We start from the raw sequence: 23,727 nt of genomic DNA on the forward strand, positions 1-23,727 counted from the left end.
TCTTTGGCAAAACACAGTGCCACCTCCACTGCAAAGCTGATCATTGTGCCAAGACATGAAATGTTCGCGAATTGGAACCGACGGCCATTTTCGCGGCATGAAATTTTCGCGAGTTGCTTCTAATATTCAATGCGTATAGTGTAGACAAGAACTTTCATTATTCATGTGCATTTTCATTTCGCGAATCTTGGCTCTCTCGAAATTTGCAAAATCAAAACGCACGCAAACATTCCTCGTTTTACAGTATCTGGTCAACGGTATCCTACCAAAGGTAATTTTCATCCAAAAGTACCATATAAACCAGCACAGGGTTCCACGATCAGATCTGCACATGGCAAACACGTGTAGCAGCAAAGCAGCAAGTGTAAAAAAGAATACTAAAAGATCACACTGACTCCCTGTTCAGTGACGAGAAATGCAAATGGCACTCTGTAAATTGTCAGTGCCATTTTTGGACAGCTTCAGTTTCTTCTGTCATGAGTTTGCACTTCAAGAAACGAATCAAATTTAGGAGAGGCTCATCACACACATTTGAACTTCAAACTTCTGAGCACATTTGCATTGAAAACAAGTCTTAGACCCCTGCATGTGAGTTAGACTCCTACATGTTGTTAAGCCTGGAGTATACATACATACCATACATCATACTTTGGTCAGTTAGTGCTACAGGTGCAGAACTCGGAAGTTGGGACTTTCCCTACAACTCTTGCTACTGACCTATCCACCCATTGGCTTAAAAAACTCCAACGACTTATATACACACATTCTTTTTCTATGCATTCTACTTGCAGGACATGTGATAAACCTATTCACTTCTATAGTTAGTCGTATCAGAATACATCACCTAAAAAAAGGAGAGAAAAAAAAAGAGTCGAGTCTGCTTCCGTCGAGATATAGTTCACTCCACTAATGATCCATGTGCACCTGTGTACCTTTCTTAGTTGCTACAACCGTCATGAAGCCAGGGATGTATGGAAGTCGTTTGCAACAGGTGTGCCGAAATCACGTTATATCATAATTATTTACATCAGAAAAAAATAATAACGATATCTATATATATATATTTCCACATTACTTGAGTGACAAGCACAGAATCTATGAAGAGATACAGTGTATGCACGGAGAATGCAAAGTCCTTGTGTTAATTGTAACCACATCCCTTGTATGATCATTGCAGATGCCATAGCAGTGGCGGGGTGCTCGAAGCGTTGACAGAGTTTCGCCCGTTCTCGCCATTTCCGCCCAATCCTTCAGGATATGATCGATGAGATATCCCAGAGCTATCGCGAGACATAACAAAGATAAAAAAAGAGAGTAAATACGGTCAAAGGCTGGATGATATGTACACTGCATTCTTACTTATTATGAGACTTGGTATCCCTCAAGTTGGCAAAATTGCAATCATCAGATCCACATTGCCCCGTCCCCCCTTCAGTATAACAACAAAAAAGTTACTCTCTACATTCATGCTAACGTGACAATGGATAACTTGAAACGAAGGATCAAAATGTAACATACACTACGGTTCCATGACATCTGCTCCTGAGACAACTGCTCCCATAAAATATCTGCACGCTATTAAAGCCAAACATAAATTCTACCCACAAGCACAACCCTAACCCTAATCCCAATCCTCAAATCAAAATGAACCTTAAACCCTATCACAACCTTTACCGAGACCCTATGTTCTTAGAGAAAATGAGACCACAGAAATTGTCGCAGGAGCAAATGCTCTGTCACCTTGGCATGTACCTCCATGCCAAATATTGTATGCTGCACCCTAGACAACTGGTATCCTACTTTGCAATCGATTGTTGATATAAATTGCCTCCTTTTTCTCTTCTAAAATATGACATATCAAGACTCTATAATTATCGTTTCTTATCTGCACATTATATCTTAAATCATGCTATTGTAAATGTAACAATTTTATCGTAAATTGATTTCTCTTTTTTCCTTTTTCTTTTATGGGACATTTTTCAGTAATCTTTGCATAAAGGTATGTAATACTTTGGATAAGAGTATTTCTGCACATATTCTATAATGCTCCCAAAGCATTCCAATCTTCTTATTCAATAATGTACCCCGTGCTAATTTAGCCAAATTCAGAATTCATGAAGATTTTCACACCAGGAAATATTCAACATTCACAGCATATTGCTTTCTCTAATCACATATGACCCGAAGTGAGCTTTCTGATGTCTACGTATCATTTGTCATTTCAATTGTCTCTTCTATCACGCCCACATACCATTTTGTTCAAATACTGTAAAAGTGGAAATTTTTGCGGTGTTGAAATTTTCGCGCATTTTGCGCAACCAGAAACTAGCGCGAAAATAAAAGCACACAAATATTTTTGCTTGCCATATGATGACATAAATGGTATCCCGGGGTACCAAATAAAAATCAGCCATTTTGTTGAATTATTTATTTTTTAAAAAATGTTGTACCCTAGGTGCCAAAAAGTGGGAAATTATTTTGGTGCTGGAGCTAGCGCGCGCTAGCCACTGCACCGCACTGAAGCACACGCTATATTGCCAGCACAGCATACCATGCATGCATAGTATCACCTGCAGTGGCATGGGAATGACTGTAGACGCACACACAGTGCGTGCATTTCTCTGCGGCTGTCCTCAAGTGGACGTGAGGTAGCGCTACACAACGTGGTACCCCGGGGCACTACGGTACCCCGGGGTACCGTAGTACCCTGGGGTAATGCGTGATGCATCATATGTTCTAGTAGTTGATGTCTTGATTCCACGGAATCAAAATTCCGCAAAACTCTTCTCACCTGGCCGAGAGCGAAAAATTAGTCGCGCGAAAATATCCACTTTTACAGTACTTCATTTCTCTGGTGTATCTTGCATTTGCAATTCATGCACATACAGTAAATGCCATGTGATGGCCTTAGTGAATCATTCAAATCGTGCAATAAATGAGTACAGTTGAACCTCTCTTATCCGGCCTCCCTTTATCTGGATCTCTCTATTATACGGACGCAATCTCGCCGTGATTTTTTTTTTAATGATCACGGGAGGAAAGGGGGATTCCCAACTCCTTGAGATCTCCTACACAAACACAATGAATTACATATACTTGATACATTTCTTAATAATTATTTAGGTAAATCATCCCAAGAACTTATAAAAGAAAATGATTTCGTTCTTGCAAACACGAACCTCTATATTGGGGTCTGTTACTGAGTGTAACAATGAAAAGGTTGCAGTATACACATTACTACATGTGGTACTACAATGGGCTACATCAGTACATGTGTATGTATATGTACATGTATAAAGCATTGAGTCTCGCGTATCTGGCCAAATCCCTTATCCGGATGAGCCCTGGTCCCCACTTGTCCGGATACGAGAGGTTCAACTGTAATCTGAACTGAAGAAAGATGATAAATTACCTTGATGATTTTGTCAGCGCCCGTCGTCACCAGCTGTGCTTTGACCTCGTCGATGTGCATTGAGATGATGTTGTGCTTGGCCTCATGAAACGACGCCATCGGGGCTCGACTGTCAAATCAAAGCAGGAGAGGATATGGTTCTCTTTCAGAGCAATATTCCAAACATACATTTCATTCACAAGCAAGTTCCCACAACACAACCGAATCAACACTGCAATCGTATTGCACTACCGGGTACCCACTAATTTTTCAAGCATGTAACAATTTCACAAACATAATGTATGCGCAACATCAATTTCTCATTCTGAACCCATAACAACACAATGACTAGAGCAAAATACACACAAATTTCATTACAGCTGGAGATTCTAGACACGGTGACTTTGATCAACACACTCCTTGTCTTTAGCTGTTTTTGTTTTTGTTTTTCCTTTGTATATTTGTCCCACAAAAATGCTTCATCACAATGGTAATCGCATGCTATACGAACATCAGAATTTCCCAAATGACAGCGTAATATATGACACTGATAGCAAAATATACAGAGTACACTCATATTCACTTTCACTGATTTTCAAGATACAAACAACCTTATAAAAATACTCAAAACACTGGTCTTTAATTTCTTTATAGCATGCTGCCTAAATCAACAATTTAGAGGAAAAAAATGGAATCTGAAGTTTCACTACTTTAACATAGATCAAAGTCCACTCAAATCCCCTAATTTACACTTTTTTCAATACATGTGACTTTAAAAAAGATGGAATCTGAAGTTTCAATACTTTAACATGTACATCAAAATCCACTAAAAAGTTCACCTAATTTACACTTTTTTCAATGCATGTGACTTGACAGGAACATTGTCGTAACAGGTCACACACAATGAGATACTTCAACATCAACTGCCAAACTTCACATTAAAGGCAAAACATAGATCTGGTCCACCAGGAAAATTATCAAATTTCCCTCCAAAATGTACACATATGCCTAAGAAATGTATGGAATAATGCTGTAATAACAAGATATTTGTAGGGTAATGATGAAAATGCGAAATTTTAACCAAAAAAGGTTTGCATCGGAGAACTTACCTGATTGGGGTCAAGCCAACTCAGACTCGGGACAACTCGGCCTCGCTTTGACGGCGGGGCCGAGTTGTCCCTCTGGATTGTACAGTGTTGTACTTTGAGAGCGCTTCGCGTTCTGGCTGGTCGCAGTTATGGGCGGAGTTGATCCAACGCGCGCATCAAAGAACCTCTATGGCGCGCATACAAAGTGAGCGTGCACCTAAGTATAGAATATGGCAATCACGAACTGCATGTGAATTCAATTGTCTGAAATAGGGCCAAGTTGTCCCTGAGACTGAATTAACCTGGATCCTCTTTCAATATATTGCAAGCAGATATGAAATGGTACAAGATGGGTTCTCGCACCCTTACCAGAACTTTGTTTCCACTTTAAATAGTGAGATACACAACACTGCGGTAAAATTTTCAACAATGTTGATATTTCAACATTTTTTCTAGGCTAATTTATCTTCAATCCCCTTCCTCCCCCAACCCCCCCCCCCCAAAAAAAAAAAAAACAACAACAACAACAACACACAGAGACATGGTTGACTGGGCCAACTCACTCTTCGTCTGTGATTTCCGACAGGCATTCCTCACACACTCTGACCTCGAACTCGAAGCCCAGTGCTGGCAACGTGGACCGGCCCATGCTGCAGTCATTGCACAGAGCTCTGCCACACTTCCTGCAGTGGTGCTGTCAGATATAGAGAGGAGAGGAAATTCACATGTTGGTAGCTGAATAGGGCACGTGTTTACTGCTTTCAGCTGGTAAGCTACACCATAGATTACACCATTATACATACACTGTACTGCGCTTACTGTAAAAACCAGAAATGTTCACATGCATGAAACTCTTGCGAATTTTGCGAGGAGCCACGATTTACAAAATAAGTAAAATGCAGGCTAAAGTTTTTGTCTACACAATCCAGTATATGTAGTATACTCTTAATTCTTTCATGCTCAGCGATTCACAAAACACGCTGCGAAAAAGGCCCTCGAATTTAATCTATCAAAGTTTCATGCTGCCAATGTTTCTGGTTTTAGAGTATTCCCTTCAAAGTGAAATGCCTTCTGTGCTACAAAGAGAAAATAGAGCTTTTCTACATATACTTGTACCCAGTCACTACAAATTTTAACTACAAGGTCATACTCAGTGTGTGATATCACTTTTTACTCTGGTTAGAACAAACACTATTGCAGTTTACTCACTAGACAAGGGCTTCACAATTTCCTGGAGAATGACACCTTATCTAGCTTCGCAGAGGTCTCCCTAATATCCTATGACAAAGACTCACATGCTTCACAATAAAAACCTCAACACAATAAAAAAAAAAAATGGAACGGAACATCCATTATTCTAAGGCACTACAAAACCTTCAATCCATGGAATAAAAAGAACAATGCTAATTGTAACTCTTTACACAAAACTGCAACCTGTCATTGCAATTGTTTTGATCTTTTTTTTTTTGCGTTGCCACTGTGACATGGTAATGTCCAAAGTCCATTGCACATGAAACCTCAAGACATGGACGGAAATATGACAAATCTTTGATAGGAATGAACGAATGAATGAATGAACGAACGAACGAACGAACGAACGAACGAACGAACGAACGAACGAACGAACGAACGAACGAACGAACGAACGAACGAACGAACGAACGAACGAACGAACGAACGAACGAATGAATGAATTAGTGAGTGAGTGAGTGAGTGAATGAATGAATGAATGAGTGAATGAATGAATGAATGGATGAATAAATGGATGAATAAATGGATGAATGAATGAATGCACAAATGAATAAATGAATGAGTGGATAGATGGTTGGATGGATGGATGAGTGAATAAAGAGTGAAAGAAGAGTTTTCTTTTTTACCTGTCTGACCCCAATTGTCTTCTTTTCCCACATTTCCTTGAAGTTCCAGAAGAAGGGATCGCCGCACTTTTCACACACATCACTCTCGTGCCAGTCGGGAGTCTGTAGGATTTGACAAAATTGCTGTCACATCCCTAGGACTGGATACCAAAAAATGAATATCTTTCTCTCTCTCTTAAGGGTTCCCTGAAATCCAAATGAATGTTGATTTGTGTTGATTTATGATACCCTCAACATCACTTTTGCAGTGAAACGAATATCTAGAAACATTCTACAGTTGTATGTCTTTAAATAATTTTTCTTCTATTTTTCTTCAGATTACTTGGATACGCTCACAAAAATCCTTCCAAGCAAATTCCTGTTGTGACCTCATCTGCCAATCATTGCTCAAGTACTGATATGTTTAGCAAAAGATATTGGAATGCACTTTCCCCTCGACTCAGCATAACTTGCATGTCTCTGTGATATCAATGTGACTAACAGTTAAGACATGGTGAGGGAATGAGTTTCTAGATATTCGTTTTACTGCAAAAGAGATGTTGAGGGTATCATAAATGAACACAAATCAACATGCATTTGTATTTCAGGGAACCTTTAATAATACACTGGTGCTCTTTATAAACAGGTGGTCACTTAAGCACGTTTGACCATTCATACCACAAACTAAAGTCACATTGAAAACAGGCATTCCCTGGCATTGCATGCACTTGAAAGTAAAAACTTGACATGTTGGACACTTTTGCTTTGTGAAGTTTTCTTGTTTTACCTCAGTGTAGCATAATGTTACCCACTGAAACTTTAGCTTTGACCACAAAGAGCAAAAGCTAGACAATTGGTTTCTCCACAATCATAAAATCATGATAAACTTCTTTGTGGAAGGCTATGATTTGAGTCACACAGATGAATGAAAGAGCTTTTTGCATCTTTGTATCTAGGTCTAATAAATTAAAAAAAAAAATTATTTGCATATTTGTATCACAAAATGATTGCCTAGTATGTCACTTTATAATCTGACAAATTTCACTGTTCTTGCAAGATTTTTTATATTTCACCTTCAATCTTTATTTTTAGCAAAACATACAAACATCTGGCAATGAGTATATCACTCTTGTGTGGAATAAGCATGAAATCATACCCCCAACAGGTCATGCTAGAACACAATTAGATAACCAAATTTTTGAGACTCAGCCATTGATTCACAAAGAAGTTAAATTCAGGTTTTTAAATACTGGTAGACAGGCACATTAGTACATCCTTTCCACACACAGAAAAAGAAAAGAAAAGAAAAAAAACCTGCTGGGAGAAAAGAAAAAAAAGAAAAAGGAAACAGGAGTTGCTCGTGTTTCTATCTGGTTCTTTTCTTTTCTTTGTTTTGTTTTGTTTTTTGTTTTTTTGCTTTTTGTTTTTTACTGAAAGGGAAACAACTGCATTGCGTTGTACAAAGTGTCTGTATTCCAAAGAGAAAGGGCTCCTACCTCTTTCCTTCTCTCATCCATGTCCCAGACTACAATCCTGGCATCATCGCCTCCAGATATCAGGTGCCTGCTACGCCCGCAGTAGCAGATCGCATCCACTTTACCTCTGTACAAAAAAAACCCCAAACAAACGAAACAGATAGTACAGTGGTACATTCTTCCTATCGCGTATAAATGTAAACATTTTGTCCCTACTGGTCGGGTCTGTACACTGTATGTGCAAATGAATGCAGTGATCTTACACACCCACGCGCAACAAGTGGCGGTCTAACTGGGCCATACTTTCTGTGTTTACTTGTGCACTTCCCGTAATGTTCGATTACTGTGCGTCACGCATGGGCAGAGCATATAATATGCCGTAACGCCACCTAATTTTTCTCTTTTTATCATGACTATAACTTCACGAGAGAAATGCTTTTTCAAATATCATAACTAGATATTTCTATCTGTATACACACGTAACAATTGCTGAGAAAATCTACAATGTAGTTTGGAGAAAGAGAATAAGTCGTCATAAAGGGTGTTTTAAAAATTGCCACTCAAGCCATAGTGTTTAAGGCACTTTAAAGGACAAGTTCACCTTCATAAACATAAGGATTGAGAGAATGCAACAATATTAGTAGAACACATCAGTGAAAGTTTGAGGAAAATTGGACAATCGATGCAAAAGTTATGAATTTTTAAAATTTTTGTGTTGGAACCGCTGGATGAGGAGACTACTACAGCTTGTGAGTCATATGCGTACAACAGTATAAAGAAAATGTAAAGAAAATTAAACATATTTTCACTTTTTTTCGCATAATAAAAGAGCACTTGACTTGACTCTTTCTAAAGGCAGGGGGAATAATATTACCCATAACATTTGTCGGTAACGAGTCGAGGGAATGTGTACTTTTTGCAAAAGATGAAATTTTGTGAAATTCTCTTTTTCCTTATATTGTTGTACGCATGTGACATCTAAGTTATTCACACACTGCAGTAGTCTTCTCATCCAGCGGTTACTGAACAAAAACTTCAAAAATTCATAACTTTTGAACGGATTGTCCAATTTTCCTCAAACTTTCAATGATGTGTTCTACTAATATTGCTACATTCTCTCAATCCTTATGTTTATGAAGGTGAACTTGTCCTTTAAGGATATTATCATTCTCACCCGACAAAGTGCCCCATGTTTTTTGCGTATGATCAGAAAGAGCTCACAGTGTTGTTGGCACATTGTTACAGAAATGAGATAGCACTGCCACCTTTTTAGTGTTGACAGTTATATGCGATGGGGAGAGTTGCAATTAGTAGCATTGTCTCTTTGAAATACACAGCTATGATACTAAAATGTTGAAAGGGCAGCTAGAACAGTCACCTGATCATCACACAGTAAAGCTTTCATTTCAAAATGATTATTCCATGGGTGGAAACAGCCATTACTGGCAATATTTCACTGGACTACAAAAGCAGCTTTTATAGTTACATGCATGATAGATGAAATTGCATAATGTTTTATGTATGACAGAACAATTACAAATGTTAAGTGCTATAGATTCCTCATATGCATGCTGAGCACATTGGTGACTCGTTCATGTAATTACTCCTTTGATTTGGCCTTCCGGGCTGCAATTTATCAAAACTGCAGAATAAAACCACAAAACTGATGCACTGTTTTAACCCGTTGAGGACGGACTGATTTTGTTACAACACGCATTTCCCATAGACCACTGCACAAGTATACTCGGGACTCGTCCTCAACGGGTTAAGGCTTGCAAAATGGTGGCTTGCAGAGACGGCTGAAATATCAAAGGACAAGTTCGTTCAAATACAGGTATGTTTGGATTTAGTAAATGTAGCAATATTAGTAGAAGGCATGAGTGAAGATTGAGGAAAATCAGAAAATCCTTTCAAAGATTATGAATTTGTTTAAAGGGAAAGTAAACCCAAAGAGCAACGTGGATTGAGTGAAAGCAGTAACATTAGTAGAACACATCAGTGAAAGTTTGAAGAAAATCGGGCAATCGATGCAAAAGTTATGAATTTTTAAAGTTTTGGTGTTGGAACTGCTGGGTAAGGAGACTACTAGAGGTTATGACGTATGAGAGGACTACAACATGAAGAAAATATAAAGGGAATTCAATAGAAATTCATTTTTCATGAAAATTACACATTCCATCAACTTGATACTGACATATGTTAGGGGTAGCACTTATTCCCCCGTTTTCTGAAAGCGGTTAGTCAAGTACTCTTTCATTTTGCTATAAAAGTGATTTTTTTTTGTGGAATTCCTTTTATATTTTCTTTGTATTGTTGTCCACTCATACGTCATAACCTCTAGTAGTCTCCTCATCCAGTGGTTCCAGCACCAAAACTTTAAAAATTCATAACTTCTGCATCGATTGTCCGATTTTCCTCAAACTTTCACTGATGTGTTCTATAAATAGTAATGCTTTTATTCAATCCACATTGCTCTTTGGGTTTGCGTTCCCTTTAAGTTTAAGTGCTGCCATGATTGGCTGAGAAGATTACCCATACATCGCTTTGGGATATCACTGCAGGGCAATGACACAATGAAAATATAACAATACAATTCACTAAATTTCAGTTTTTATGATAAATGTAACAGACACATATTGTAGGGTAATATTGTTCCACCTGCTTTCTGAAAAAAGTAAGTCAAGGGCTTTTTCCTTGAATTACTAAAAAAAAAGATGAATTCCATTGTATGAATATGAAAATGTTGAATTCTGCACTAATATTGGTGCATTCACTCAATCCACATAATATTTGGGTGGATTTGTCCTTTAAAAGCCATATTGCTTGAAAACAGGAGATTCAATAGGAGGGCGCATGTTAAAAATTATACATACACACAAACTTTAAAAAAAAAAAAAAAAATCACAGGAAACCTGACTAGACATCAATTTTGTCTTCGTGGTAACATAAACAATCACACAAGGATCAAACAAAGAGTCTTCTTGAAACATTCCTACACGTCAGCGAGATTATCACATGTAGCGACGAATGAGTCAGCAACTACGTCGCATGACTGGGACAGCAAGCTATAAAGCTTACTCAGGTGCTGTTAACTAAGATAAGAGAAGTTAAGGTGAAAGGCCAAGGTTTACATTTCTGTTGGTGATGGTAGTGGAGGGAGACGGGGTTCCAATCATTGTTGTTGAAGATGAGTTCATTTCACTTTTTTATTCAGATACAGGTAAATGAATAAGTCTCATATAACATACACAATGGGTAAAAAGAAAACTATGTGAAGAACGCACACTACTAAACAAACAACACTGCATACACACAATGACACAAGTTATAGGATACTGATGGAAAAGAACAATTATAAAACGTTCATTTACAAAGAGCAATTTCAGGATTTGAATATGATTAAAACATGAAATGGCAAGCAGTATGTCTTCTCACGCAGCGTAAACCAACTCAACAACCCGACTTCAACTCTGATGTACACATCACTTGCCATTAGAATTTCAATCATTGCTACAAATTCAGAGCTATCTTGGGAAATGTACAGTCACATCTGTCTTGATAAATGCCTCCTAGTGATATGCCACACAAAAAAGCTTGAACAGTGCCTTAAAAAAAAGCATAAGGAAAGAAAAGCAACATCTCTGAACTGATGTCTTCAACACACTGACAACACTTCTTATACAAAAAAAAAAAGAGTCTACAAAGCATTCAAGCCACTGCTGAACAGCACAGCAAAAGATTAAAAAATAAACAAACAAACAAACATTCTGTCACTTACAGGTGTCCCTGCAGCTCATACGCTGTCCCTTTCCGTCCACCAATGTCCCAGGCTATTATTGACTGGTCAAAGCTGCCGGAAAAGAGGAGCTTCTTTTCTCTGTCCCATGTTAGGCATCTGATGCTGCCTGCAGATGATAAGCAAGACCGAAACACATTGTACTTCCAACGTAAAAAATGAAGAAATACTCGTACATTACACACACAGTTATGCATGTAAATTGCTTCATTGGTATTTCTCATGGCGCAGTGGCTTTCTGAACAACAGGGGAAAAAAAAATTCTGTTACAACACTACAGGGTAAATCCTTGATCATCTAGGATAATCAAAGCTTAGTTATTTAGGAATGATGAATGACTTGTGCTAAGGAAGACAGCCATCTCCGAATTAAATTGACAAATCTGCAATTCACAAAGCCAAAAATCCATCACTTTTGAAAGAAGGGGAGGGGAGAATTACCGGTAGCTGTAATTTCAAGGGGAAGTCCACCCTGGAAATTTGTTTACAAGTGTGAATATACGCAGGAAAACTAGAGGAACAGGCAGTGAAAGTTTGAGCAAATTTTAATGAAAACTGGGCAGTTAAGATTGTCTTGAAGTTGTGATCAACCAAAAACAAATTGGCAATTCTGTGATGCCATACATGAGCTCATCCCCCATTTGCTCTGTATCATAAAATGATAAATTTCATTGTTTCATCAAGTATATTGCCAATTGTTCATTCACCCTTTACAATTTTATGGTCACTGTAAATATTCTTTACACATACAACTTCTGTATGCATCTGTTGTTTTTTGTTTGTTTGTTTGTTTTTTGGGGGGGTTTATATTCTATCATAGATAAGGAAAAAAAAGAGATTCTATGGAATTATATGCAAAGAGCAAATGGAAGGTGATCTCATCACATGCCACATCACAGAGATGCCAATTTGTGCTTGATTGATATCACAACTTTTAAAAAAAATTATGACTTTAATAGTTTTCATCAGAATCTGCTAAAATTTTCACTGTCGTGTTCTGATTCTTTTCTGCTTCTACTCACACAAACTAATTTGAATTTTCATGGGAATTTTCCCCTTCAAGTTATAAAATACCTCTAACAGACAGTAAAAAGCCTTCTGTACCTGAATGCCCTTGTAAGGTGGTGATGACCTGATGGTCGTTGTCTCCAACTCTCAGTACGGTGATCTGGCCAGAGTAGTCGGCCACAAACGCATGCCGGGAGTCTTCGTCAAACCTTTATTTCAGACACCGCCAAGTTAAGGAAGGCTGACCCTTCAAATCCCCACACACATAAGGCTAAATGCCACCAAGCCTTTTTTTGACCATTCAGTTAATTCTGTCCAAAACTTGACCGTTATGTCAGACAGACATTCTGCATAAATTTAGACAAAGACATTCTAATTGCAATTATGAAGATCGCACCTTCCCTATTCATCAAATGTTCATTTCAAGATTTGTGCGTTAAGATCGATAGGGAAATCAAGACATACTGTATGTGCAAATTCAGGAACATGGCACAATACATGGAAAGAATACTGGTAAGAGAGAATTACAATGTAAGTATTAAAGTGAGGGAATTCATAGTAAAATGTCAGATCTCAAACTAAAAATGTTGCTGGTATGACTCCACCATCTCGCATTTATTCCCAAAATAGGTCTATCATAGTACATCTTGGCGATTTGTCTGGAACGAAGATAGGAAAACATTAAAGTGCTTCCTACACTAGTCCAGTTGATTGCATTATATGCTTTTACTGAACAATTGCTGCCAAAACACTACAAGTATGGGATCTGTCTTGAACAAATCCACACAAAACGCATTGTGTGCTCTGTTTCTTTTTTTTTCCCCCTTGAATACCTGAATAGAATATCAAGACCTAAATGTTGTTCTCGAAGACCATAAACTTTTATACTCATTTCAGAGTTGTCTTTGGGTCACCTCAGTACTCAAGTTACAGATCTTCTCCAATCTGAATTTAAAGGGTAAATCTACAAATAAGCCTGTGAACCAGAAAACAATGTCACACTTTCAGGAAATTAACCAAACGAAAAGCACAGCCTCAAGTGAAGGTGATCTTGGCTTGCAAAAATATCAGTTGTCAAATATGAGTCAAGGCCATCATACATGTATCAACCGTAGCTACAAACTGATAATAAGACCACAGTATCGGATGTCACGACATGGTACACCAACCCTGCGTTCAGACGATCTCCCGCTTCGAGGGGAATCTCCCGTTTGCCAAGACATCCCCCGGCAATCCCATCGTGCGGACGCTTGGTGGGAGATTCCCCGCTCCCCAGGAAAGCTTGTCGAGCCCGGCAACAAATTCTGGCGGGGGACAGGGCGCGCAGCTGTTTTCCTCGTAAGTGCGCATGCTCAAAATGCCATTTTGTACGGTGACCTACGACACAGCTGAAACCACCACCCGTGATTTGTCTCCCATTCAGCGGGGGATTTCAAGACACGTGTGGACGGTCGATCGTAAAAAAGATAAGATCTCTCCCTCTCTCCCTGCGAAGAGGGGGATCGTCTGAACGCCAGGCAAGAGACGGTCACTGTTTGACCACGCAGTGTTGGAGTCCTAGGATCTCAAAGGATACTGGATTGCCGTGCCCCAGGCCTCCAGTCGGAAGCCGCCGAGTCTCCGCCCTGTCTCACTGCAGTGCCACTGGAAGAACTTGTCCCGCCCCACACTCAGCACGAACTCGGCAATCAGCGAGAACACAATGCCTGTGACCATGTTGGAATGTGCTGCCACATACAAGAAAAGAATTGTCATATATGTTTTATAAACATGAAAGGTTAACATACTCTGAGTACAATTTTTTTCTTTTTTGTCATTCTATTTTTAGGTCACGCACATTTTAACCACATGTGACCATCAGAGAAACTCTTCATCTGGTTTTGTTTCACTTATTTATTATCCTTTGTCAAGTCTTGTCAAAAGATGGCATTCAGTACTAAACAGGCAAGTGTCCAAGCTCAAATTACCTTAAAATTCAGAAGTATTTCCATATTCTGAATCTAAAGGCTTGCCATACGAGTGAGAAACAGGTCTATTAATTCTCTAAAAGAATATACATGTACATGTAGCTCTGATTCACACAAACAATGAACCAGTGGTCCTTCATACAGTATGTACAGTACATACCCAATAAAATGAACACATGATATCTTTTGATAACTGTATTCACTACCTACTGATACTATGAAATGTGAGTTTCTCCTGTTAACAGATGGTCATTTATAACATCTACTAGGCAACTCAATGCACTTCATTCATCACTTGATTATACAATTCAAGACAGGATCAAGAATGAAACCACTATCAGATATGCATTCACGTAATGCGAGAGTGTGCATATAGGTAACCTGTATCTGATACACACTTAAGTATTGTATATGTGATCCTGCACCTCAAAACAAACAAAAAGTCGCCAGACATGAATTTTTAGTTAAGACCATATTCTGAAAGAGCAGACTTTAAGCTTTAAAATGATGTATAACTCAAATCAAATGGACTCTCCTAACCTACAGCTATGTATCTATATATATTGGAAAGAAAGCACAAACTCAGGAAAAGTGTGAACTGAGAAAAGAGGCTCTGAAGTACAGTGTCTATTCAAGCGCTTAATCTTTACCAAACCGTGCTGGCTGTGCGATGAATGGGACAAAAAACAGGAAGTAAACCACCAGAGTAACAACAATGAAGGGATTATCAGATTACACAGAAATAAAGCATGTCTCATTAACACATTCTGTCCATAATTAATGCCAACTTTCAAAGCAGTAGCACTATCCTTTCAAAAGTTATTAGAGTTGAAAGTGAAGAGTGTGGACAAGGTTTTTCAGAAATGAAAAAGGGATTCTAAAGACACACCTATTCACACTATTCTACCAAAAATGTTTGAGATAAACTGCTAAAAAAACACACTTTCCTGCCCGTTTTATGATACCAAATTTTAGCATAATGTAAAAGAAGACCCGCTCTTTCAGAAAATATGAAAAAGTCAAGTTCGGCTAGGTTGACCCATTTCACTTATTTTCAGTCCTCACGCAAAATCAGTGTGTGCGACTTTATGTTCGTTTTGAGGTGCACGGTCACATATAGTTAACAGATATTTCTTTACAAAGGGCACATGCTTTCATAAATCAAATAATACAGTTTTAACCCACTGAAGACAAGTCCCGAGTATACAACTGTACTTGGGCAGGTGTCTATGGGAAATGTGTGTTGTAGCAAAATCAATCTGTCCTCAACAGGTTAAGATTGAAATTTTGATGTACCATGTGCCAATAGCATTTTGCACCAATGTACAAAATGTACACATCCCTGTACAAATGATACGTTATAAATAGAGTTCCTATGCCTAGAGCATTAACAACTGGACAATCTTTATAATGTTACAGTGTATAGAGTCAGACATTTGTGCCTGGATCTCTTTGGAGTACCATACCAGAGTAATCTCTTCTAAAGAGAAGTCTATTGTAGTCCTCTGACAGGGAGAATTCGGAGATGACGCCATTGTCCTGCCCAACGAAGATTCGTCGCGTCTCACTACTGAACTCCATGGAAGTGGCTGGGCCTATGACATGGAAAAAGAAAGCAAACAAACTTGTAAACAAAAAAGAAAGAAAACTAAAAACAGTAAGCAACATGACATATCCACTTTGAGGCATTCTGTATGAAAATGAATTCTGTCTTTTATCAGCGTTAAAAATGTCCTTACTTGTAACCATCTGGCACACCAAGAGAAAGTTTACAAACTGTGAGCATACATGATTAGGTTGAGTACTGATATGGTGAATGGTGCAAGAGGAAGGCATTTTTTTATTCAGATATGCCTAGAGCATTTTTGTAAATTTGATGAAATTTCTTACACAAAAATAACAAATTTTGTAGCCGATTTTCAAAGAATGTACGCCATTCTGTGCATCACATAATTTGCTCTGCAAACCCCAAAGAGAAATGTGCATTGAGTGAAAGCAGCAACATTAGTAGAACACATCAGTAAAAGTTTGAGGAAAATCGGACAATCGATGCAAAAGTTATGAATTTTTTGAGTTTTGGTGTTGGAACTGCTGGATGAGGAGACTACTAGAGTTTATGACGTCATGTGTGGACAACAATATAAAGAAAATATAAAGGGAATTCCACAAAAAATCATTTTTCATGAAAATTACAAATTCCATCAACTTGATACTGACATGCAACTTACAAGGGTAGTAAGTATTCCCCCTGCTTTCTGAAAGTGGTGAGTCAAGTGCTCTTTCATTATGCTAGAAAAGTTAAATCATGTTTAATTTTCTTTATACTTTCTTTATAATTGTCCACACATGATGTTATAAACTCAAGTACCGGTAGTCTCCTCATCCAGTGGTTCCAACACAAAAACTCAAAAAATTCTGAACTTTTGCATCGATTGTCCGATTTTCCTCAAACTTTCACTGATATGTTCTACTAATGTTGCTGCTTTCACACAATCCACATTTCTCTTTGGGTTTGGGTTTCCTTTAAATTAAAGTCAATGCATCTTGATTTATTAAAGTTCATACTTGTATGCTATCCAACATGTAATTATATCACATGAGGGTCATGGGATTGGTTTTGCTGAGTACTTACCAGTACTCACATTCACATTTATTACCTCCGCCAGGGGAGGAGGTTATGTTTTCATTACCGTTTGTTTGTTCGTTTGTTTGTTTGTTTGTCTGTGTGCAAAATAACTCAAAAATTAGTGTACGGATTTAGATGAAACTTGCAGGAAAGGGTGAGAATGGCACAAGGAACAGATGACTAAATTTTTGTAGTGATCCAGAAATTTTTATGGATTTTATGAAGGATTTTTCATATTTTGGCAGGCAGGGTCAATAAACTTGGGAGTTCAAGCTGGGCATTTTTTAGGTTTTTATACGCGCACTAACGTGCGTGCTCTAGTTTCTGTTAGGGTAAGGCGCGCCGTGCAAAGTTTATGACGTAACAAATGCTTCTATATTGGGAAATTGGGCAATTTTTCAGCATGCATACTAGTACGTATGGGTGGAAATCACTGATCTCTGTGGAAGAGCAAGATCATCGGTGGAAATGAGCTCTGCTTGGCAAAGGTCTGCGCTCTCAGAGTGCTTTGTGTTGGGTCTTTCCCTGACGCGAGGTCTAATCACAAAACACATATCAGCCTGCTAACAGCACTTTGCGTGACAACAAAATGAGAAGCATCAGCTTCTGCTAGTACATTGCATATATACTGTATAAGCTGATATTTTCGCGAGGGTTTGATTTTCGCAAATTTCGCGAATCACAATTGGATTGCAAATGTAACAACACATGAAAATGTTTCCATGCATACTGTATGTTAGCATCAGCGTCAATTTGCAAAAACAAAATCTTGCAAAAATGGCTATCACTTCATTTGCAAATAACAGCATATTACGGTAATCTGAAGATGGCAAGTAGTGAAACAGTCAAGATCAAGTTTAAACTACAATGGTACAAAATGAAAACTACATTGCACGTACCAGCCATTATCTGGCAAAAATTATGTTATGCCAGAGTTCAAAGTAACAAGTCTGTCTGGCAAATAAGTCTAATGAAAAGTCACATGATTTGTGGCAAAGCAAAATGAAGAATAAATTTTGTTTTTTTGTGTTTGTGTTTGTGTGTGAAATACATAGATGTGCTTGTAGTTGTTGAATTTTATTGCCACAGATTACAAAGAGAAAGTGAAACCCATGAAATTTTCTGCAGTAATTAAAACCATGTATTCCGTACTTTTATGCTGCCAGGAGTGAGTTTCAATCCACTCATAGACATCTACAATCTCACAGACACTCACAAAATTATGATTTGAAAACAAAATGATACAAAATTGGTTTTGTGACCTCGTTGTGAGCAATTACAAGAGTTTGAGTTGACTTGGTAGAGGAAAGAGAAACATTGACCCAGACAAACAGAATTGTTGCTATTTCCACATTGGCCTCAGATAATGAAGTTCAAGAATTTTTCAGCTTTATATGTCTTTTACAGCATGATTAGTAGTCAAACAACTCATCGAATTTATCAGAGGTGATACATGTACGCCATGAACTCACAACTCTCTCAATATTGGTTTCAAATTGAAGTTTCTGGTCAATAATGAAGCAAACTAATACCCTTTCCCCTTTAAGCAGTAACACTGCTAGGCCACTGTGCATCAATAACAAAAAGTAAATGCACAGGATGACTGTTTCTCTTGTTGATTATCACAAAAAAGAAAGGACATTCATGTGAAACTTTGAAGCATCATTTACAGCTAACCTATTTCAGGTCTGATTGTAAAAAAAAAACCTCGACCATTATGTCAATTTGATTTCACTCTAATATACCATTCATTACAGGAAACTGGAGCAGAATATGTGTAGCTAAAAAACTGATTAGGACATTTAATGTATTGCCTGAAATAAACTTCTTTCACTTACACTTTCTCTGCTCTCAAAAAGAATATCACATTTTACAAACAATCAATAGTATTTGGGGGTACCGTACTAAGTCAGTGGTTTCTCATTTCCTCTGGTTCTTATCACTAACACTCTCATACACACTGATGCCCTGTGGTTCGCAGTTACTATACTGGCTGTTAAGAGGTTACAAAACCAAAGGGTACAGTACAAGTCATAACAAGGTTTGATGTCTGAAGGTTAGTGATGCTGAATTGATGTGATACTGATGCCCTGTGGTTCGCAGTTACTATACTGGCTGTTAAGAGGTTACAAAACCAAAGGGTACAGTACAAGTCATAACAAGGTTTGATGTCTGAAGGTTAGTGATGCTGAATTGATGTGATACAAAGTTCTCTGTTTTATAGCTCTTGCTTTCCTTTTTAAAGGTGATACAAACCCACTTCCCTGCTTGTGTGAGGTAATTACATTGTACTGAAAGACTCACTGTTCACACTGAAGTTACCATGAATGGGACCCTACCTGTTATCAATCAGCATCTAGGTACATGTACAACAAAATGTACTTGTATGAATGTTCAACTGCACAGAAAGTAAGGCAGACCTGTGCATACACACTTCTACATTTTGGTTTGGACAATAGTGTATAGGCAAACATACTACCATCAGTGCCTGCTCTGTGCATTATCTATACAAAACGAGACATGAAAACTCGTCACATTGAGGACGAGTTAGGTGATACACTTGTGGTCATCAGATGACAGTCATCTGTGATCGACAAAGAAAAGAATGTGCTGTAGGCACCTTGAAGTTATATTGAGCGTGCATGCGAAACCGTTTCTGTAACCACTCGGCCACGGGTCATCCACGGAAATGGTAAGACAAAAAAAAAAAACAATGTATAGATATAACAGGGGGAAAGTCAATGCCCACTCAACTACAGTAACGTGGCCGTGTGAACATCTATTGCATTGCTAGACGGAAAAGCGGCCTTGTAACGACTGAGGTCGCTATGCCATTTCTGGCAACTTGGGGAAAATACGTCCCGCAGACATAAAACCTATAATCGGCTGGTTTTGATACCTTGCCTTTAATCACAATTTTCAGTGTAATGACGTCATCAAATTACAAAACAATGACATCGTCTTGAAAGACAATTGTTCAGAGTTCAACACCTCAGTCGTCGTCATTACATACTATGATCGGTTTGACAGAGTCAACCTGTAAAATTTTGCTGCAGTTGAAGCAATGTGGTCTCCAACACACAAAAAAGAGGGATATGGCGTGTGTGTGTGTCTGTGTGTGTGTATAGGTGCGTTTATATGCGAACGTGATTTCTACATGGACGAATATGTAATACAAAATTGAAGAAAAAAAAAGTAAAATAGCTAAGTATTTTGTTTCGTGATCTTGTGGTGTTCGAACCCGCAACCTCACGTCTCTGAGACGTCGACTTTATCCACTCGGCCATACGTCTCGACGAGAAAATATGGGGAACGTAAACTTATGTATGTGAAAGATACATGAGGAATCGTTTTGTCCACATTCCATTTTCATTTTCAGTTTTAAATTGCAAAATTGTCAATCTGATGAGAAGATTTCAAAGAATAAAATGCATGATTACTGCAGCTTATCGTTTCAGCTACAACATACTAAAGTTTCAGAGGAAATGAAGCAAAATCAGCTGAGATAAAGGTGCTTAAACGTTGTTAAGTCAATGCATGGTTTAAAAAAAAATCACCTCCCATAGACAATACACGTAAACTTGTCCGATTTTGCGTCTTTACCTTTAATCACAATTTAAGGTATGATGACGTCATCAAATATCAAAAGCATGACATGGACTTAAAAGGCAAATGTTCAAAGTACAACATATCTGAATTTGGGATAATATTGAGCTTAAACAACAGAGATACGAGCAAATGAATGTCAAAAACAGTACCTTAAAAAAATTAATTCCACTTTTTTGATTTCAGATGACAATATGATGACGTCATAATTTATTCATGGAAATAATGATACTTGAAACGTTATGTCCAATTTATATGCTTTTGTAATATGCAATAAAAACATAGGGTCACCTGACGTTTTAAAGAGCTATGGCGAAATTAATGAAGACATGTTTTTTCACTATATTTGCACATAGATGCGCACGCGAAATTTCAACTTTGACGCCAGTGCATTGCTTTGTTATTTGTCAGAATCGATCAGAAATCAATGGATATTGGTCCTCAAAGTATCAGGAATCCAAATCAGTCAAAAAAAGTGCATTTTCATGTTACTGACGTGCTGTGCGCGCGAAAATGCGCGGACGGACGCGCACGCGCAAAATTGTTTGAAATGCTTAAAATTGTCTGAAACTTCGAGATTTCCCATTGGAAAGTTGTTTTGAGCCTTTTAAAAGTTTGACGCGCGCTTACGCGTCCTAGATGACGTGCTAGGTAATTAGCATCAGAGAAAGAAAGATAGAGCGTGACCTGAACTTTATGTCCACAAAAAATGATACAGAAATGACCTTTAGTTATGAAGTTATGATCGATCATGTAACATGGTCCGAAAATCACAAAATGGCGCCTAGATGACGTCATAGAGACGTTACTGTCATGAAAACCTTATTGTGGCTAGATATTGTCATGAGACATGTTGACTGAAAATGTCATGTTACTCCGTAATGTCATTCTTGAGATATTGACGACACAAAATGTGGCAGAAAGAAAGAAGAATAAGAAAAAAGACAGATTTTGACAATCACAATAGGTGATACGCTAAAAGCGTATCACCTAAATAGTAAATTATACCAGCAGCATACGATTACAGTGTACTCCCATTATAACAAAGTCCTTGGGACCAGTCGTTTTTCTTTTGTTATACAATATACATCAAAATTTTGTAACAGCAGTAACAGTAAAGTAAAGTAAAAAACATCTAGAGTACCAAATTTGCTGAATTTGAATTAATTTTCTAATTAAGCAATGGCAAATCAATTTTCTAATGAAGCAAATTTGCCATGTGAATGGAAACTGGGATCGCATCTAAGGGTGTTTTGACACTTAATTACAATTAAGTTTCAAAACATGGTCTGGAGGTGTTTCTGAATTAAGTTTTGCCAAAACAGCTTTACGAAAGTAGCGTCTGAACGTGATTGACCTCAAATTAAGTTTTTTGGCGCGGAGCTTACTGTAAAAGTGGTTTCTTTCGCGGTTTCCATTCGGTGCCGATTTTTCGCGTGTGTTTAAATTTGCAGACAGCAAAATCTGTGAATTCACAGTGGGCAATAACTGTTTTATTTTGCACATGAAAACCAAAACTTTGATCCAATTATTCTTTTATTTATCAAATAGAAATTAAAGGCTTACCTGAAATCCCGTCTCTCGAGTACTTTATAACATGCTTGTACCTACATTGAGCGGTATCGCTGTGTGTGCGTTGACCATCAATATACTCAATGCGCGGAATCTTCGTGTGTGCATGTGCGCAATAGCGTTGTAACAAGCGGCGAGTTCAAAACATTTTCGCGTGATGTTAAATTTGCGGTTTAACCTCAAAGCGCGAAAATAAAACCAGCGCGAAAATAAAACCACCGCGAAAGAAACCACTTTTACAGTACGTGACCCTTCAACCACTTCCGGAGAAAACCTGCACTACTACACAGGCTACCAGAGTGATTGATGGGAACTTGGAAAGAAGCCACGCCTCCCCTCCTCGCTCTGAAACTCAAAACTGTAGAATCCGCGAAGTGTCTTCCTGCGTGTGAACGAGCGGTTATTTTGAAACTTAATTAGAAACAAGTTTCAGATTAAGTTTCTAATTAAGCAACACGATACGTGTGAAAAGGCCCTAAGTTTCATCACTCACAATTACTGTAAAGAATGTAAACTTACTCGGTAGTGAGTGGCAGATGCTTGGCCAATACATGCCAGAGTCCCTCTTGAGCCACACTCGAATTGTTCTGTTAAAAAGACACAAATCACCATTTGGGTTGAAATCGGGCATTAAGGACAAGGCACACATTGATCAATCACAATGTCAAGGAATTGCCTATAAAATAAATGGTATCATAATGTTATAAAGACTTGCATTCCGCACTACTACTGTATAAACCATATACATTGTATTCATCAAGTCTAATTTTTCGCAAAGTCATTGGGACTTGCTATTGATGTACATCTTACATCGCAGACAATACTGGACAATAATATCATGTGGTAGACATGATTGCAGACCTCCCAACCTTTCTGACTGAAAAATAGGGATGATTTGTCTCAGCAGTAAGAAAGAAAGAGCAAATTGTCAAGGAAAATAGGAAACTCCTCATGAAACAAGAGCTGGAAATGGTCAAAATTCAGATTCTTTCCTCCCAAGTCAGAATGGTTGGGAGATCTGCAAATGTCTGACAAAATACCACTGGCAACTGTACATCTACATTGTAACTCTCATCCTACGTTAAAAATCTAATGTCTTGTTAAAAAAAAAATAACACAAGAAATAATCCACAGAATTCTAAACACCCATTGACAAAACTCACAAATAAATGACCAGTTTAATGTCAGTGAAAACCTTACATGATGCCCTTTGGGCACTGCACTGCCAAAGCGCAACTACAATGTATGCTACAACTTCATATTGTCTTCAATAATAAAAGTGGTGTTAAAGCAGTGGATATCAAAAAAAAAAAAAAAAAAAAAAAAAAAAAACCTGTGTGAAA

The 23,727-nt window shown here is 38.0% G+C and overlaps 1 protein-coding gene across 1 annotated transcript in view; it reads right to left on the reverse strand.

Annotated features, from left to right (window-relative positions):
* Positions 1-234: 234 nt before the first annotated feature.
* The window catches only part of LOC139744679 (WD repeat and FYVE domain-containing protein 2-like), a 29,759-nt gene continuing 6,266 nt past the window's right edge, over positions 235-23,727 (reverse strand). Inside the window, exons 2-11 of the mRNA XM_071655103.1 lie at positions 22,904-22,971; positions 16,047-16,175; positions 14,190-14,340; positions 12,710-12,822; positions 11,589-11,715; positions 7,832-7,937; positions 6,357-6,458; positions 5,043-5,173; positions 3,413-3,521; positions 235-1,280 (exon numbers count right to left, since the gene is read on the reverse strand). Of these exons, the coding sequence (XP_071511204.1) occupies positions 1,251-1,280; positions 3,413-3,521; positions 5,043-5,173; positions 6,357-6,458; positions 7,832-7,937; positions 11,589-11,715; positions 12,710-12,822; positions 14,190-14,340; positions 16,047-16,175; positions 22,904-22,971 (1,066 nt within the window). The 3' untranslated portion in view covers positions 235-1,250. The remainder of the gene's footprint in view (positions 1,281-3,412; positions 3,522-5,042; positions 5,174-6,356; positions 6,459-7,831; positions 7,938-11,588; positions 11,716-12,709; positions 12,823-14,189; positions 14,341-16,046; positions 16,176-22,903; positions 22,972-23,727) is intronic.

Source organism: Diadema antillarum, unplaced genomic scaffold (genome assembly GCF_040938485.1).
Source record: "Diadema antillarum isolate AM-2024a unplaced genomic scaffold, OU_Dant_1.0 seq00001203_RagTag, whole genome shotgun sequence".
Classification (NCBI taxonomy): Eukaryota; Metazoa; Echinodermata; class Echinoidea; order Diadematoida; family Diadematidae; genus Diadema; species Diadema antillarum.